Consider the following 17,500-nt stretch of genomic DNA (forward strand, 5'->3'; position numbering starts at 1 on the left):
TGCGCCCGCCCCGGCCACGCCGTGTGCCCACGCAGCGGCCGCGGAGCCCGGCGGCGGGGAGCGGCAGCGCTGCTGCGCCTCGGCTGCCGCGAGAGGTGGGTCCGGCGCTGCCGCCCCCCCGGCCGTGGATGCCGGCTGGTCTCTCCCTCGGGCTGTGCCCCCCGTCCCGCCCCTGTCCGATGATGAGCCTCACTGCTGTTCACATCCTGAGCACGCCATGATTACTGCCATGGAGCTGAGGACAGGCGGCACCGCAGCCCCCGCGCTGCCGCCGCTCCCCGCTTTCTCATCGCCCCCCCTTCTCCGGCTGCTCTAGATCCCCTAACTCCTGTCTCCCTCTCCCCCAGGGCCCATGGCTGCGCCTGCCCCGAGAGACGCGGCGGACAACCCCGAGGAAGGAGGCGGCTGCACATCCCTATCCATGCACACACACACATCACACCACCACCACCACACGGGCCCTTCCCGGCGCTTCCCGCCGCGGGAAGGCGCGTCCCCGTCGCCGCCGCCCGGAAGGCGCGGGGCGCGCCCGGAAGGCGGTGTCGGCCGGGGGGCGGCGCCGGGGCTGCCACGTTGGAGCGGTCCGGGAGCGCCTGAGCGCCGGGGACGCGGGGGTGAGCCGGGCAGGGGGGGAACCTCGGCTTTCCGCTCCTTTTCCCTTTCGGCTCCTGTGGGAAGCGGGGCGTGGGTACCAGTCCCGAGGGTGAGGGGTGTTGAAATAAGACCCAAAAATGGGCTGCTTGAGGGTGTTTGGCGGCAGGGCGTCCAGGGAGGGTCTTCTCGGGAGCAGGTTTGTTTGGTGGGTCAAGGCAGAGAGCTGCTGTAGGGTGGTGGATCCCTTGGTGCTGCTGGAAGAGGGTTTTTCGCAGCAGTTGAGGGATTGCCCCACGTTTTCCTGTGTTATGTCCAGCAACCATCGCTTTCCCCTACGTGTCGATGTTACTCTGCCGACGGGGACTTGTTCCTCCCCTCCCCCCTGGGTGTGCTCTGGAGAGGATGGCTGAGGTGCCTGTCCGTGGGATATCTTTAGGAGAACAGTCCCTCTGGCAGCTCCTGCCAAGTCCTGGTGCAGCAGCCGAATCCGTGGCAGTGCAGCCTCACCATGCTCCACTTAAGCATCACTTTTCTCGGTCTTTATTTTTTAGCAAAATGAAGCTGAAGGAAATAGATCGTACTGCCATGCAGGCATGGAGCCCTGCCCAGCAGCACCCCATTTACCTGGCCACAGGTGAGTTTTTGGGAAGCATGGACTGACAAACCTCTGGCTATGTGCAGTAGCTGCCATTGAGTGGCCCTAATTGAAAGTGGTAGAAGTTACTTTGTGTCCTGGAGGCTGGAGCAGGGTATAGGTTGTGGTGTCTTGAGTAGAGTTCTCCAGTTGTGCCAGCATGAAAACATGCTTTGCATTCTGCAAGTGACAGCAAGCCATCCTCCTCCTTCTTCCAGGGAAAGGTGACAGCAATCCTAACTGCTGGTCACCTGTGGCTTGTTTGTAACTTTGATCATCTTCTGTGCATCGTCAGGGAGAGAGAGGTACTTGCCCAAAGCTTTTCCTGCTGATATGGGTTAAGAAACACCCGAAGGGTGAACCATGGGGAGAAGAGTTATGTAGCACTGCATCTAAATAACAGAAACAGAAACCTGAACCCCGTCTTGGGGTCCTTTTTGCAAGGATGTTGCTTTTATGTCCCTCCTTGTGCTGCTTTTGCAGTCAGTGCTTTGTGCAGTGGCTTTCTCACTGCCAGTCGTGCTTCCTCGCAGGTACATCAGCTCAGCAGCTGGACGCCACCTTCAGCACAAGTGCTTCTCTAGAAATATTTGAGTTGGACTTATCAGATCCTTCACTGGATATGAAGACCTGTGCCACATTCTCCTCCTCCCACAGGTAGGCAGTGTTGTTAAGGAAAAAGTAACATCTGTGAAACTGTTGTACGTGGTGTGTGTGGAAAGGTCGCTTCATGTGGTGTGTCTGCATTTGTTGAGGACAGGAGCAGAAGTTCAGCGCTGAAAGATGAAGGCACACGAGTGCCACTGATGTTGTAGGGCAGTGAGCTTGGACTGCAAGGGGTTGCAAGCAGCTCATGCTCGGACATAAATCTAAAACATCTGACATTGGCTGGAAGGTTTGAGTGTGTATGTGGAGCCTCTGGGATTCACAAGAGAACAGAAGAAAACGTGAAATTGTGAAAATGCAGTACTAACTTTTCCTATTGCCCCATCCTGTTTGTATTTAGGCATTTCAGGGAGGCTCCTGTAACGTAACTAAATCGAGTCATGTCGTATGTATTCCCACAGCTGGGAAGCCAAGTTTGACTGTACAGCTCCACTTTAGTGCTTAGTTCCTTACTGTATGCTTATCCAGAGAGACATTGTTAGCATCAGAGCATCCAATTTCCATCTCAGCAGCGTTTGTGGCAGCTCTTTGGCAGCTGGTCCGGTGCCTACTGCTCCTTGTGGGTGAAACATCCACGGTCTCTGTTTAATGCCCTGCACGGTGGGCAAAGCTGATGTTAACATGTCCTACTGACCTGCTCGGAGCAGGATGAGATGTTTGATCTTTTAGAATTTCATTGCTCTACCGTTTTAACTATGACTGAGATTCTTGGAGGCTTGTTACTTGTTTACTGAATTTCAAAGAACCCTCCTTATAGCTGGGATGCAGCGCTCCTGTGAAAGTACCTCCCTTGATGAGCAACACAAAATTTGACTTTGCCCCAGAAAATGCATTACAAAGGAGGTCGAGGGGTTTTTTTTTTGTCTTTTTATTTAAGATAAGATAGCAGTGTATACATCAGGCTTTATTTTGGTTTGCAGCAAGTGAAAATGTCCTGGTGATTAGACCCACAAAAGATAAATCCTTTCCAAGGAAAGTTTTGCACTGCTCTTGTAGAACCATGCTTTATCTTGGAAAGAGCAAAGGGCAAGAAGAAGGTAGTTGAACAGTTGACTCAGCTTTTTTGTTTCTTACTGTTTTCTACCTTCATTTTGGATTATCTGAAGTCTTGTTCAGTCTTGCTGGTGGTGCCTGGACAACCCTGTCAGTCGCTCCATTTCTCTTCAACTTTCATGGTTAGGTGCAGAAGTATAAAAATCATACCCAGGGAAAGAGGCTGTATGATATCACAGACCAATTTCCTTTTGTAGCATCATTCTTTGGGGAACCCCCACTGTAATCTGAACAGTGAGAGACTCAGCACTTGGCTGTTACAGTATTTCTCACCCAGCATATGCTCTTTGTGTAGCTTCCTGCAGGATGTATTTTATCCTGCTGAAGTTGCTGTGATTAAAAGAAATTACTTGAAGACTTCCCAGAGATAACAAAGAGATTAATAATAATACAGTGAATGCTAAAGTAGCTCCTTGCCACCTTCCGGTCTGTGGGGTTTGCTTTCTGTTTGCATAAGAGCTGATGGGTAACTATGTCATTTTATTGGAAGAAATTCATTCCTTACATGGCTAAATGCACAGGAATGCTGTTTTGCTTATGTAGCAAGTTCACTGAGATGAAGGAAATTTGGGTATTTACAGAGGGACACAGTGGTGCAGAAATTCTTAATTTCTGGAAGTGTGTTTAGTTCCTTGTGATTTAACCTGGAAAATAGACTCTGGTCCAAGAGGTGTGTCTGTGATGTGAGCAAACCACTTGCTGAGCCCCTGGTGTGGCAGATGAAGTGCTTGCACATCCAAAAGCACAGATATGGGAAGGAATGTAGAATTTTTCTAGTTCCACCTTTTTTTTTTTTTCCCCTCTTATGTGAAGCTGTTGGCAAATAGCAGAAGTTTTTCTCCAGGCTGCAGTTGGATGGGCTTACAGTCCTTACTTTGAGTACTCCTATTGTTTTGCAAAGGTGAGCTCAAAATCATGTGCAGCTGGGTGCACTTACTTGTTTTTGCAACCAGGAGATTAGAGGTGTTATCAGTTTCCAGGTAATTGGTTGTTCCTGTTGTGACCCTGCCTCTTGTTAACGAGCAGAATGGGACATGTCTTTCTGATGGAAGGAGTTGTAAGTACAGAGACTCATCCTTAAGGAGAAATGCAGGCAGTGCTTTTCTCTGACATGCCTGCTCTATCTGTTTGCAGAAGAGGCTTTAGCTGGGGTGAGCAAAAAGGGAATTCATCCTTCTATGGGGAGCTGGTGGTGGATGGTTGTAGACTGGGTCCTCTGTGCCTTACAGGTACCACAAGCTGATCTGGGGCCCGCACAGCATGACCTCGGGGGAGAGAGTCTCTGGAGTCCTGATTGCTGGGGGTGAAAATGGAAATGTCATCCTGTATGACCCAGCCAAAATCATAGATGGAGATACCGAAGTAATAATTGCCCAGAAAGACAAGCACACGGGACCAGTAAGAGCCCTCGATGTCAACATGTTCCAGGTTGGTTTTCTGCTGTTCTTCATCATAGAGGAGTGGCCTGTCTTCACTTGTAACCTAAAAAATGTTTCTGTTGCTTCCCCTCCCATGAAAAGCGTGAACTAAATTTAGCATTTGAATGTCTGTTTGTATTTAGTAGGGAAATCCTGTCCTGTTATTACTGGCATTTCAGGATGGGGTATGAAAGCGTTTGAGGTGTCTGCTTTGTTCCTTCCCTTTGTCAGTTTGCATTGCCAATTCAGGGAGTCTTTTTAGCTCAGCTTATGTGTGAAGTAGAGGTGGCCTTCTGTGGTGTCTTTAGCCAGTCTCCTTTTTTAGCTTCTGTGCACTGTGCCAGTATTGTTCTCTTCACACAGGAAGTAATTATGTGCTCTCACTCATACTTATGGAGAGACCAGATTCTGGGTATCTCCTCTGGGGAGTAGGTAGGATCCGTCTTCAAGACTTCTAAGTATTGTTGCTTGGAAAGAGGAGACAGCAAAACACAGCCACGTGGCCTTTTTAGCAGAAGGGCTCTCAAAACCAACAAGCTTTCCCACATCACTAATGAGCATTTACTTCCCTCTAGATACAGTGTGGTTTTTCCTGGTCCCCACCAGCTGTGTGAGAACTGAGTTGAATTCCTTCCCTAAATAACACTTCTGTCCCTGCGCTCTTGCTTTCAGCAAGGCTGCCCTGTGTCCATTGTATCTGCTCTGAATTGCTCCTTTTCCCTTTCTGCCTGTTATGAAGTCAAGACTCGCTTGTCATCAGCCACGACATGTGGTCAAAGGGCACTTGGTGCCCTTGGCTCATGTTGCCCTGCCTGGACTTTTGCATCCCAGGTGCAGGAGTGCCCTGGGTGGTTGCACTCACTGTGAGCAGGGTGCTGTCCACCAGAGGCACAAATGCCACACTCTGTCTGGAGCAAAGCTCTGTGCTGGCCATGGCTGCAGCACAGCTTCCTCCTCTGCCCCTTCACGCAAGTGTCACCCCTTTCCCCTTGCCCATGTGGCTGTGCCTCTGCAGCCCCTTCCTGAGTGTTTGCTGTGCACTGGAGGAGCACTCCATGAATTTTGGTCTTAGCATACCAGTCTAGTTTAGTGTGTGGATGTTTTTTAATTAACTCAATCTTACCTGCAGTCTCAAAAAACCTTGCCTTTTTTCCTAAGCTGCTCTGTGTGAGCCAAAAGCTATACCCTGAGCTGACAGGGCAAGTCGACAGAGTCCTGCAGATCTGATGCCTCCCAGCAGCTAAGACTGTGAAAGCTGATGCTGAAAATACTCTTAATGTCTATTACTGTGTCTTACAGACTAATCTGGTGGCCTCTGGTGCTAATGAGTCTGAAATCTATATCTGGGACTTGAACAACTTTGCTACGCCAATGACACCAGGAGTGAAGACACAGGTACCAGATTTGTATTTATTAAATTCTGCAGAGCAGGCTAGTGAAAAATATGTATGCCAATTAAATTGAGAGCTAATTGAAACTTACAGTTTTAAAACCTGTCTCAAGTGGGGTGGGGGAAAGCCTTTTGGAGTCTAATTTGGGTAGTAGTTAATTGTGATTAGCCGTGAGCTACATTTCTGGCAAGGTTAGCTACAGTCCTTAAGGTCTCTCAGGTTATACTACTCTTCAAATATCCATAACCATTACATGTCTTAGTCTTCCTCTGCATGTTTCACTGCATGGATGAATTTGAAGATCATGAAGGTACATAGAGGAAAATAAGAGGAAGATAAAAAGCAGCTACTGAGAAGTCAGATGATGAGGCAGTAGGTTTTGCAGTTGTCTTTGTGGGTCTCAGGGTGTGGCTTAGTTGCTATACTCAAGGCCAAGTGTTTAGCCCATGTCTCTTAAAGATGATCTGTGGGGAAAAACAACAGTCTTCTGTGCTATGGGCCTTGTGAAGGAAATAGAAGAATGGGAGGAAGTTGTTTCAATGCGTGTACATTTTTGTAGCTGTTACAAAATTGCACAAGAAGTTTGTGGTTACTGGAAAATGGATTTCTTACTGTATGATAATTTGGAGACAACGAAGTGAGCAAACGGGATGAGAAGTAATCTTCAGTTTAAAGATTTTTAATTTAAACTCTATGGGTTTGGCTACTTTGTTTAGTTCAAATCATTTATTAACATGTAGGCATTTGGGAGGATGCTCACCTTAAAGATCCGTGTAAGAGATATTTTTTTTTTATATGTCTAATAGTCATTTTTTAGGCTGGGACATCTTTTAGTCCATATGCTTAATGATAGCTGGAAATAGTAGGGCAAAAAGGACTGGGTTAACACTGCATTTAATTCTTGGTCTGAAAAGTAAGCGGGGGGGGAGATAAAAAACCTCCACAGAATTCCTCCAAGCAAACTTTTTTTTTTTTTTTTGCTAAGTCAAAAGCTAATAAACAAGACAAAATGGCAGTTCATATACCCTGATATACTTCCATGGAGTAATTTCCGTTCTTGAAGACAGCTGTGCTTAGTCTTGTTTCAGTAACTAACGTATAGTGTAAAGCAGAAAATAAGTTTGCAGAGAACTGCCAGCAGGTTATAAACCAGGCTTTTCCGGAGTTGTACCCTACAGCTTGTGTACAAAGGAAACCAGAACACGCAGCATGTGGGATCAGTCTCTGAGCAGATTTCTCATTTATCAAGTCCTGAAACTAGCAGGGTTTGAGTCTTCAGTTTGGAAAGGTTGTGACAGGCTGTTGTTCTGTGCAACAGCCTCTTGAGGACATCAGCTGCATCGCATGGAACAGGCAAGTCCAGCACATCCTGGCATCCGCCAGCCCCAGTGGCCGCGCCACCGTGTGGGATCTCAGGAAGAACGAGCCCATCATCAAAGTCAGTGACCACAATAACCGGGTGAGTTTTCTCTTGTGCAGCTGCAGAGGTGCTGGCAGAGATGTGTGGGTTGCTTCTTGACATGTGGGAACAGGTCACAGCACCCCTTGTTACATGACACAGATACTGGTGCCTGGCCCAGTTTTCTGTTATAAGGCCGTGTTTATAAGGAGGAATTGTCAACATTACAAATAAAAATAGACAGATGCAGATAAAAGTGAGACGAGGTGCTCAGATGTCGTATCAGAGTGGTGAGTTAGTTTTGAAAAAGCCTTTACTGATCTGTTTGGGGCTACCACAAAAAGATTTTTATTCACTTGGTCAGAAATGACATGTTTTATGTGCTGAAGAGATGAGGCTACAGCTGATGTGCTCTGGGGGAGCACATCTTTGTTTCACAGAGCAGGGGACCTCATGGCTTGGTGCTCAGGCAGAGAGAGCATCCTCCCTTGGCATCACATGTGGTATGAGCCCTGGCAGGACACTGAGTGATGGAGCTAGGGTCTGTGCTTCTGCTGGTCTGGGTGTGAACATGGGAGCAGGCTGCAGCTGAGCTGAGAGAGGGCAGGGTCTGTAGTGGACAGCACCACAGAGGAGTGTAGCACTGAGCAGGTCAGGAACACAGGAACACCGCCTTGTGTAGCTGTAACCACCATGCCTGCTCCTTAGGCAGTGTAAATGTGAAAAAAGAGCCTGTTGAACTTCTGGAGAGATCGTATAATTTTTATAATTCTGTATTATTTTAAATGGAATGTTGCTTTAGCAAACTCTGAAAATATAGCAAGAGTTTAAAATGAAACTGAGAAAAGGGTGCTTGTGAAGTAGTTGTTTGGTCACTACACTCTTATTTTGATAAACTTGATGTTTTATGTATTTGTTGCCTAACATAACAGCAGCACAGTAGGCTGTCTTCTTCATGTGGTTGTAGTCCTCTGATACAATGTTCACATGACAATAACCTCTGCCTAATGATAGCTTTTATTAAAAATATCAATAAAACCGGTAGAGAAAAAGGTTTGTGCAGTGGGCTTTACAGTTTTCTCACATTAAAACGTAGGGCTGTGGAAAAAAATCAGCACAACATCATCCCTTTGAGAGGACCTCGGAAAACTAACTGCAAGTCTCCTCACTCAGAGAAATGAGGAGAATATCCCAATCTGAATGCAGTCAGAAATAATGCCCAGAAACATGGCTGCACATCCCCTCACAACAGTGTTTTACCATGCACGTAGATGAATTTGGTCTAGTTTTCTTTTTTCCTTTAGCGCTGCTTAGTTACTTGATGCTTTGGCACAATGTTGTCCTGCAGATGCACTGCTCGGGCTTGGCGTGGCACCCTGATGTTGCTACCCAGATGGTTTTGGCCTCGGAGGATGACAGGCTGCCTGTTATTCAGATGTGGGACCTGAGATTTGCCTCCTCACCGCTTCGTGTTCTAGAAAGTCACACGAGGTATGAGTCTTGTGTAACCTGCTGCTCCATGGCGTTAGCGCTGTTAGTGACTGTGTACCGTGTCCTCATGTGTGGACTTGCACAGTTTCTCTGCCTCTCAGTCCCCTAAATGCCTTAAATTTGGGTAGATTTTGGAAGATTTTGTTAAATTCTTGTCCCTCCTCAATTGTGAGTGAAACTTTCTGTATTGCCCCAAAGCACTGCTTGATTTAAGGAGCGAGAACAGCAGTAAGAAAACTGCTGCCGGTGGTTCTGCTGACCTGAATCTCCTGCTAATAAAAAGCTGACAAACTTGATAGTCACTGACCTTACCTACAGGTTTGCACACTCTGTGTTAATGATACAGGCAAACAAACCATTTTGTTAGACCGGTGTCCAGGTTCTCCCGTAGGACTGTTGCATTTAATTTTCAGATACAATGGCTGCAGCTTTATAACTTTTCATGCACAAACTAGAAAGCATGTATTTCAACAAATAAACTGCTGATAGCATTGGAAAGTTTCTCCTCCAGGAAAAAGTGGGCCAGTCAGGTGCTGAGCTAATGTAGAAACTCAACTTACAAATATGCTTTATTTATCACTGTTTTTCATTTATATGAAACTTCTTTTGGTTGTGACTTTTCATGCAGGGGTATATTGGCCATTGCTTGGAGTATGGCGGATCCGGAGCTGCTGCTTAGCTGTGGGAAGGATGCTAAAATCCTCTGCTCCAACCCTAACACAGGAGAGGTATTGTATGCTCAACACTTCGAAAAAAATTAAAAATCTCTGTTCAGAGGCGGCACATGCAAAGCACCTGTTGCTGTGCTTGCATTCCTAGGAATGATGCTTCTGTGACATGTCTCTCCCTATCCTGGGTACTTGTGTTGCTATGTGTGTCTTCTGAGCTTGTTCTGGTCATGCAGGATTCCTTCCTAGTATTGTCAATATTAATGTTTGTCCTTGCTACTTCTCTCCTCTTGAGTAGTAATGTCCCTGTTCACTATAAGAGATGGAAATGGCTCCTCTTAAACTTCTAAATATGCTTCCTACTCTTTTGTTTTGGGCCTTTTGTGGCTGGATCTTTGTTGCAATTGCCTTTTTCCTTCTGTAAGAACTTTTATCCAGACAGGAGGCATTTTGTAGCTTACTACAGTAATGGCAGATCAGTAAGAGCCACCCTACTGCATTGCCACACACCTTTCTGGGCCTGGGGATACCTTTCAAAGGGGATGCAAATCTGCTTTTCAGCCAACTAGAGTGTTTGTCCCTAGACTACGTCAAGTGCTTCAGGCATGCTGGAGGGCTCCTTGCTTGCAGTGGACAGTAATCCTGGAGTAGAAGTGAGAAGTGTTTCTAGAATTCAAACATTGGCCCAAAAGTGCAAAAGTTCCAGGGTGGTAAATGAGTTATCTGAGCTGGATCTTGTGCTGTTATGAAGGTTTTACGTGTAGATGAATCATACTATGTGTTTTTATTAAAAATAAAAAACATTTTCCTGGGAGAAAATTTTGCTGTCAGCATTTAGCATTTTGTTCTTTGAGTTTCTCCTAGTTTATGGTTAAATGTCTGCTGTAAGGAAGGGGCTTATCTGTTCCAAGGCACAAGCTCTCTGTCCAGAATGCGTTACCTTTTCCAATTTTCCTGTGAAAACATTTACTTTAGAGCCTGAACATCTCTCTGTGTAGTGTATGGGGATACCTAAATTAACTCTGAATAACCCAGAATGGATGTCAGCAGCTCACAGCTTATGGTGGGGGACAGCACAAACATACCCCACCTGCATAATTTGTCCTGTGTGGATTAAACACAAGATCTAATGGGAGAAGGAAATGAAGCAGTGGTATGTGATAATCAGCTGTTTGGGGGTTGTCAGGGTTTGCCCACTGTTAGTGTGAGTGGTGATGTGGAGGCTGCCGGGGAGCAAGAAGAGCAGACAAGTCTCAGGGCAGGCAGGGGAATTGTTGCTATTGGACATGGTGCTCCATAAAAGCTCTGATTTGTTGGACTTGGTTTTGCTGCCCAGGTGCTGTACGAGCTGCCCACGAACACACAGTGGTGCTTTGATATCCAGTGGTGTCCCAGGAACCCTGCTGTCCTGTCTGCGGCCTCCTTCGACGGGCGGATCAGCGTTTACTCCATCATGGGAGGCAGCACGGATGGCTTGAGGCAGAAGCAAGTTGACCAGGTGTTAAAAAATGTTTGGCTAAGAATAGGGACAGAGAGGGAGGGGGAACAAAACATGGGCTCGTGGGAAATCTGCAGTGGCTGTCTGCAGCCCTGATTGCAGGAGCACCAATTCGGTGCAAATAGACGCTTATGTTTATTTTAATGGAGAAATGTCTCATCTGTTTTTCCCCTTTTTGTGCTATCAAAGCTTTCATCGTCCTTTGGGAACCTTGATCCCTTTGGTACAGGACAGCCCCTCCCGCCCCTGCAGCTGCCCCAGCAGGCTGCCCCACAGAGTGTTGTTCTGCCTCTGAAGAAACCACCCAAATGGATCCGGCGGCCCATGGGAGCATCGTTCTCGGTAAGGATGAGACAAGGCTGGGTGTGGTTGGCCAGGCAGGGAGGGAGATAGAGGTGGCACCTGCTAAACACTGTGGGAAGAGGGAAGTTCAGTGTTGTGCTCCACCTTGGGAGAGCTTCCTCTGTTTGTCATTGTGGTCGGAGATGCTCAGGGCAGCTTCCAGATGGGGCACTTGGGACAGCAAGCCAGCCTGACAAAAATGCTTGGGAAAAAGAAACGTCGCCAACAGACATTTGTTTGTTTCTGTTTTGGCATTAGTGCTTCACTTTTATTTATGTGCAGTGCTTGCTTTGGAGTAAACAAATATACATTGGGAGGTGGAATGAGACCAAACTGGGCAAGTATCTGAGATTTGAGTGCAGTTCGAAGGTACTATGTGAGTCAATATGCTGGGGAATACTTGGGTCAGCTTTGATCAAAGTAGCAGGAGTTGCTGTAGCAGCACATGGCTCGGTTCCTCCATGGCTGGTTGATTTGCAGAGGAGCCAGGTGAGGGGATGGGAAGGCCCTGATTTTTTGTGAGAGCGGAATCATCTGCTCTTTGGTTCCACCTTTGGCTTATTTTCTAAACCCACAGGTAATTTCTTCTGGAGATTTTAGCCTATTCACTTGAAATGGATTTCTTTGCTGAAATACTTCTGAATTTTCAGCATCATATGTCTGCTTATTCACGATCTGGTGCACAAATCAAATGCAATTTTCTCCTGTCGAAGAGAAGCGATGTTGCCTAGTCACTGTCTGATGTGTCATTTTATAATGGTGTTTATTCCCTTATTCATCCTGGTTTTCCAGAAGCCAATTGTCAGTCTTTTTCCTGGCTAGGCTTTTGTTTTTTGTAATGCGTATTTTGTCCATTATTGGACTGGCCTGTGTAAATTCACTTTGAGCTATAGAATGAAACAATATTATAAGCCCCTCCTAGTTTTTTTCCTATGTTGATTTTACCTCTCTAAATTGTCTCACAACTTACTGCCCATGTCTCAGTAGGCTTTTAACTGGTAAACAGCCTGGCAGGAGCAGGGCAGACATCATGCTTGAGCGTTTATTTAATGATACATGGGTTTCTTTGGTATCTGCACTGCGGTGTCATGGGATACTCCATTTGTGCTGGGCACTGTATAGACCCACAGCTCTAGTTCTCTGTTGCTAGTCAGTCTTTTGCCTGAAAGAAAATAGGCAAAGGAATAGCTGTGCTCATAAATCCTAAATCTCATAAATGTTCACCTACTTATCCAGCAAGCTCCTTACATGCGTAGAAATATGGGGTGATGGGGGAAAAAAAAATCAGTGAGTTGATGTCAGGAGTGTTCAGTTATTGGATGATAAGCATATATGTGTTATATAAAATCACGTGCATACATTTGTGTATGCTCATACTTTTTCATATGTGTTCCCCTGTATACTTGTATTTTTCACATGCCGCGCTGTGTGCTTCAATTCCAGTTTGGAGGCAAGCTGGTTACATTTGAGAATGCCAAGTCTCAGCAGCAGCCAGGCATGGAGCAGCAGCACCATGTCTACGTGAGCCAGGTTGTCACAGAGAAGGAGTTCCTGGCCCGCTCCAAACAGCTGCAGGAGGCTGTGCAGTCCGAGGGCTTTGTCAGCTACTGCCAGAAGAAGATCGATATGGCCCTGGCTGACTTTGAGAAGAACGTGTGGGCCTTCCTAAAGGTAACGGGATAACAGCTGTTCAGGAATTCCCTAGTGACTTGGAAAACTGCTGTGGAAGTGGTTCCTTCTGCACATCGTGGTGTTTTAGCAGAAGAGATTCTGGGAATGAAAAGGTGTAGGCCGTGGGAATAGCACTCATAAGCCATGTCCCCAGGGCCAGGGGGTTTGTGAGGAATCATGGCAGAAGCAAAGGCATGAGTAAAGGTGTCCTGTGGTTTTTGGCATCCCCCATCAGTACATATCTACAGGGAGCTAGTGAGAAGGAATAAAGCTTTGGCATAGCTATAGATGGGCTTTTCACTGCTCACTATGAGCATTTAGAGGTTTCCAAGTGAACCAGATAAGCATCAACCAGATTGAAGCCTTGCCCACCTGCCCAGGTGCCCAAGTCACTGAAGACTTTTGCAGTTCTCTTTATTACATTCAGTCTACTCAGCCACTAGCTCTGACTGGGCAGTTTGTGCCAGTCAAGTAAAAAGCCCTTGAGGGAGAAAATGAAGAATTGTGAATCGCAATATATTCTTTAACTTTTTTTAAAGGTGAACTTTGAAGAAGATTCACGTGCTAAATACCTTGAGCTCTTGGGATACAGGAAGGATGATCTAAGGAAGAAGGTAAATAGGCCTGGAAGCTGTGCTTGTGTTAAAAGCTTTACTTATGAATGTATCTGCAGAACACAGCCTAAAATGTTGACAATGCCACGTATGGTTAAGTATTCATGGAAATGTCAAAGCAGGCAACAGACTTCAGAGGCATGTCTGCATCTGACTGTCCAATGCTGATCTGAAATTCTCACCCATCAAGAAGCTTTGATATTTATTCGTTCAATCTGTTCATGTAACTGTGGTACTTGACATCCTTCTACTGTAACATCATGGAATATGATCTGGTTTTAAGCTTTCTGGTTGAAGAACATGGAAGCAATTTTCAGGGTATCATTAACTACCTTGGAAAACCTGGGATAGTCCTTCTTTTTTTACAAAAATTTGGATTACCAGGAAGCAACTTGCACATCTTTAAAGATGTTTCTTCCCAGTTGTAGGGAGATACAGTGTTACAGGGAGATACCTGCTGTGCCTTTTGGCTTCTGTTGCTTTCAGTGCTCTGTCTAGTATTTCTTCAGTTCTGTTTCAGTGGATTTGAATGTTGGATTCATTTTCATTGTATCAATCTAATGTTTTACTTTCAAGGATTGGTCCCATTGAAGTGTCATTATACTTATACAAATTAAATGTCCTTTAGGGCAAACTTAATATGATTACAGGGGGAAAAAAAGTCATGTTTTTGCTAACCATCTGTCCCCAGCTTCAAAAGTTTTGTGCGTGACTCCAAGGCAAGCACATCAAGAGAAATCCTGCTTTTGAAAAGCAGATCTCAATTGGAAAATCTAGTTGAAATTTAGTAATGGTCTTGCAGATTGACCTCATGAGACTAGAGCCTACTGCTGCTGTTGCTCTGGGCTTGATATGCCCTGTGCATGGGGAGAAGCTGAGAAAATGGCCTTAGCTGAACTGAGTGGCCTGAAATGCTGGGCCTACCCCATGATTTCAGTATTTGAGAAAAAGATGACAGGAGCTCAAAGGCCACGTTTTTATGTAGCTGTTTCCCAACAGAGCATTCCACATTGAAGTTGAATCCATGTTTTTTTAGTGTCAAGAAACAACACAGGACAGCTCATCTGTAAATTTGTGATAGCCAGATGATGCTAAACTCAGTAACACAACTGGTTTTTCATATTACTGGTAGCATAAGGAAAGTAAAAGGGAGTCACAGATTTCAGCTTCTTGGAATAAGCTGTTAAGAGTATGGGGGGGATTGTCTTCTTTAAACCTGTGATTCTCATGCAAACCAAGTACTGGATTTCTCATTTTTATTGTAATCCAGTGATTAAAAAAGAAAAAGAAAACTGTCTCCAGCAATTTGAGCTCAGCTTTTTGCACAAACCAGCATCCAAGGGTAAAATAAAGCCTACAGTACCAAAAGCAGTAGATAACATTAGCAGCAATAGGAAACCCAGGCTCCCTGAAGCTGAACTAATATATAAACTCAATACATGATAAATTGGTGGTTTTGAGGGCCCTAGTTGAATCTGGAGTCATGGTTTGCTTTGCAAAGCAGTAAAAGCATTTTTTTCCAAGGTATAAAAACTCTTTTATACCGTGGAAAATTCTAGCCCTCAGCCATGTGCTTGAAACCACAGTTTCCTGATAGGCTCCCTGCTCCACAAGGATTGTCACTGCTTCATTTTTCCCTGGCCAGAACAGACTGAAGCTTTTGTCCTTCATGTTCTGATACTCCTTTTATTACTGTGGTTTCCAGCAGCTCTAGTGAGGTTTGAGGCCCTTGAGTTAACAGTTAAAAGTTTAAAAGCATAGAGCAGCTATTGTTTCCATCAGAGCTTGGGGTGCTGGGGTATTAGCAGTAAATCCATCACCTGGAAAAGGAAATGGCTTTAGTTTCATGTTAACTGTTCTGCAGGAAGCAAAGTAGCTACATGTTCCACTTTTGCAATCTGAGAAATCAGTGAGAGGTCTACCTTTCTAAAATAAAAGGGTACTCACTGAAATCTTCGTTCTTTTCTAGATTACATCTGCTCTGAATAAAGAAGGTCTTGTAGATAGTGTTTTGGGAGAGGTAAGCAAACACATGTATAACTCTGTGATTAGTTTTACAATGCTGTGGTAATGTGCAAAGTAAGAATAATTTTTCTTTTGGCCTGATAGCTGTCCCAGAGTAAGTCACAAATAATCCAGCATGTGGCAAGTTCCTACATTCAGTAGGATGAAGATACTTATTTAAAAAAACAACTACTTTTTTTTCTTCTCGAGTGTTCCCCCTTTCTCCAGTGAAGGGCTCTCAGTCACAGGGTTTAATTCAGGGTCTCATTGGTGTCCCTCCACCTTTCCTTTTTGCTGCCTGTGTCTTGCCCACTGTGACACTTCGTGCTGCCTGTGAGGTAGGGCAGAGTCTTGCTGCCTGACAGCTGATTTCAAGAGCACCTTCACCAGGCTTTTAAAAAAGCAAGACTGGGAGTGTGGTCCCATAACACTTCCTGCAAGAATAACTACAGTTCAGGCATTGCCTCTTGCAATTGCAGTGGCCTGAGTCTGCAAGAGGGAGCGCATTGCTTTTGTGCAGTAGACAGTTCAGATATCTGTAGTTGCCTAATGGGGAAGAAAGATTTTGTTGCATGTTTTCAGGCATCTAAGATGAAACCAGCACAAGGTGCTGTGTAATGACAAAGGAAACAGGGCCTCTGCTATGTTTATGATAGCCAAGCATATATGGCCACTGCATTTCTGTGATCTGCAGTCTGGTTCTAACTGTTGTTGGTGGGAAGCTGGCTGTACTCTGCAGTGCAAAGTATTTCTTCCTCTTTTGCTGGCTTTTTTTTATGGCATCTTCTCTCTGCTGAAGGCTCCTGCAGAATCTGAAGAATCTGTGCCAAATGAGGGGGATGAAGGCCGAGCTACAGAGGAGCAGTTCTTGGGAGAGGTATCTGTTGCCTTCTAGACTAACCCTGCTGACCTCCCTATATTTACTTTGTTACCATTAAGAGCATTTTATTTTGTTGGCTTTTCCTAGTGCCGAGGATATACAGAAATACAAAAAGTTACTTAAAACGATAAAAGCAGTCTCTTGTTAAGTTGCTCAAGATTTTTCTCATCAGCTTCAGACATCATGTGAATAGATTTTGGTGGCACTGAAGTACAAGCTTGTTTTATAAGAATCCAATTGGCACCGCACTCGAGGACTTTATTCTGCCATCATTTTTCTCTGACATTTCCCTAACACAAATTATCTGCCACCAGAACCCTAATGCTTTTTTTTTTTTTTTTCCCTTGCTTTCTGCATTGCCTTCTTTCCTCCCTCTGGTTGATTATTACCAAGCAGTCAGCTTATTACTGCCCTGTTTCAGGGTATAACTCTTTGCAGAGATGAAGCTGTGCTACTGGAGGAGAGAGAGAACGTTCATTCTCTGCATTGCTCCCACCAAAGTCACAGTGCCATCCATCCCCTTGCACCTGAGCAGCGAGTGTCAGGGCTCTGGCAGCCAGCTGCATTAGGAGTGTCTGTTGCAGCACTTCAGACGGATTTATCACAGGCAGGTTGGGATCAACCATGCCTGCTCTTGGGATCCTACAGCTACTGTTCATTTCTGTGCATTTGAACAGCATTGTTTTCAGCCCTATGTTTTAAATATGGGGACAGGTGAGGACCAGCCTGTGGACCAGCCTCTGCCTTGTGAAGTCAGTAGTACTGAAAATACTGTATTGCTGTGTGAACAAGCCAACTTCATTGGCCCCCATTCCCTCAGTCTCCCTTTTGGGTTAGAATTAGAGCTGTTAGCCCAAAACTAGCTGTGTTCCCTGTGCTTGTCTGCAGTGAAGATGAGGGCAGTAGTTTAAGGCTCCTGCAGGCTGGAGTGGTGCACTTGACTCCATATAATAGCCTCTTAAGGACACTAAAACCAGAGTGCTCTCCTTAGGTTAGGTGCTGGATTGCTTGTTAATTCTTTAGGCACTGCAGTGGCAGGCATGTATCTGACTGTATAAGGATTTTGCTGTATGCAGTCCTGAAGGTATTAGATGTCTCATTACAAATGTTTGCTCTAAGAGAGAATTCACAGCTAAACATGACCCCAGCCTTCCAGCATGGATGGTAAATATTTGTG

General features: G+C 45.5%; 1 protein-coding gene across 4 annotated transcripts in view; it reads left to right on the forward strand.

Moving 5' to 3' along the window:
- Positions 1 to 525: 525 nt before the first annotated feature.
- Positions 526 to 17,500, forward strand: part of SEC31A (SEC31 homolog A, COPII coat complex component) — a 41,369-nt gene continuing 24,394 nt past the window's right edge. For all 4 annotated transcript variants that reach the window (XM_027738527.2, XM_027738530.2, XM_027738532.2 and 1 more), the window contains exons 1-14: positions 526 to 614; positions 1,146 to 1,228; positions 1,762 to 1,885; positions 4,177 to 4,375; positions 5,665 to 5,760; positions 7,075 to 7,215; positions 8,504 to 8,646; positions 9,275 to 9,374; positions 10,651 to 10,812; positions 11,002 to 11,154; positions 12,598 to 12,825; positions 13,365 to 13,439; positions 15,409 to 15,459; positions 16,243 to 16,320. In XM_027738527.2, the coding sequence (XP_027594328.1) occupies positions 1,150 to 1,228; positions 1,762 to 1,885; positions 4,177 to 4,375; positions 5,665 to 5,760; positions 7,075 to 7,215; positions 8,504 to 8,646; positions 9,275 to 9,374; positions 10,651 to 10,812; positions 11,002 to 11,154; positions 12,598 to 12,825; positions 13,365 to 13,439; positions 15,409 to 15,459; positions 16,243 to 16,320 (1,629 nt within the window). In that variant the 5' untranslated portion in view covers positions 526 to 614; positions 1,146 to 1,149. The remainder of the gene's footprint in view (positions 615 to 1,145; positions 1,229 to 1,761; positions 1,886 to 4,176; positions 4,376 to 5,664; positions 5,761 to 7,074; positions 7,216 to 8,503; positions 8,647 to 9,274; positions 9,375 to 10,650; positions 10,813 to 11,001; positions 11,155 to 12,597; positions 12,826 to 13,364; positions 13,440 to 15,408; positions 15,460 to 16,242; positions 16,321 to 17,500) is intronic.

The sequence above is a fragment of the Pipra filicauda genome, unplaced genomic scaffold, assembly GCF_003945595.2.
Source record: "Pipra filicauda isolate LSUMZ 115617 unplaced genomic scaffold, ASM394559v2 scaffold8_size5757611_pilon, whole genome shotgun sequence".
Classification (NCBI taxonomy): domain Eukaryota; kingdom Metazoa; phylum Chordata; class Aves; order Passeriformes; family Pipridae; genus Pipra; species Pipra filicauda.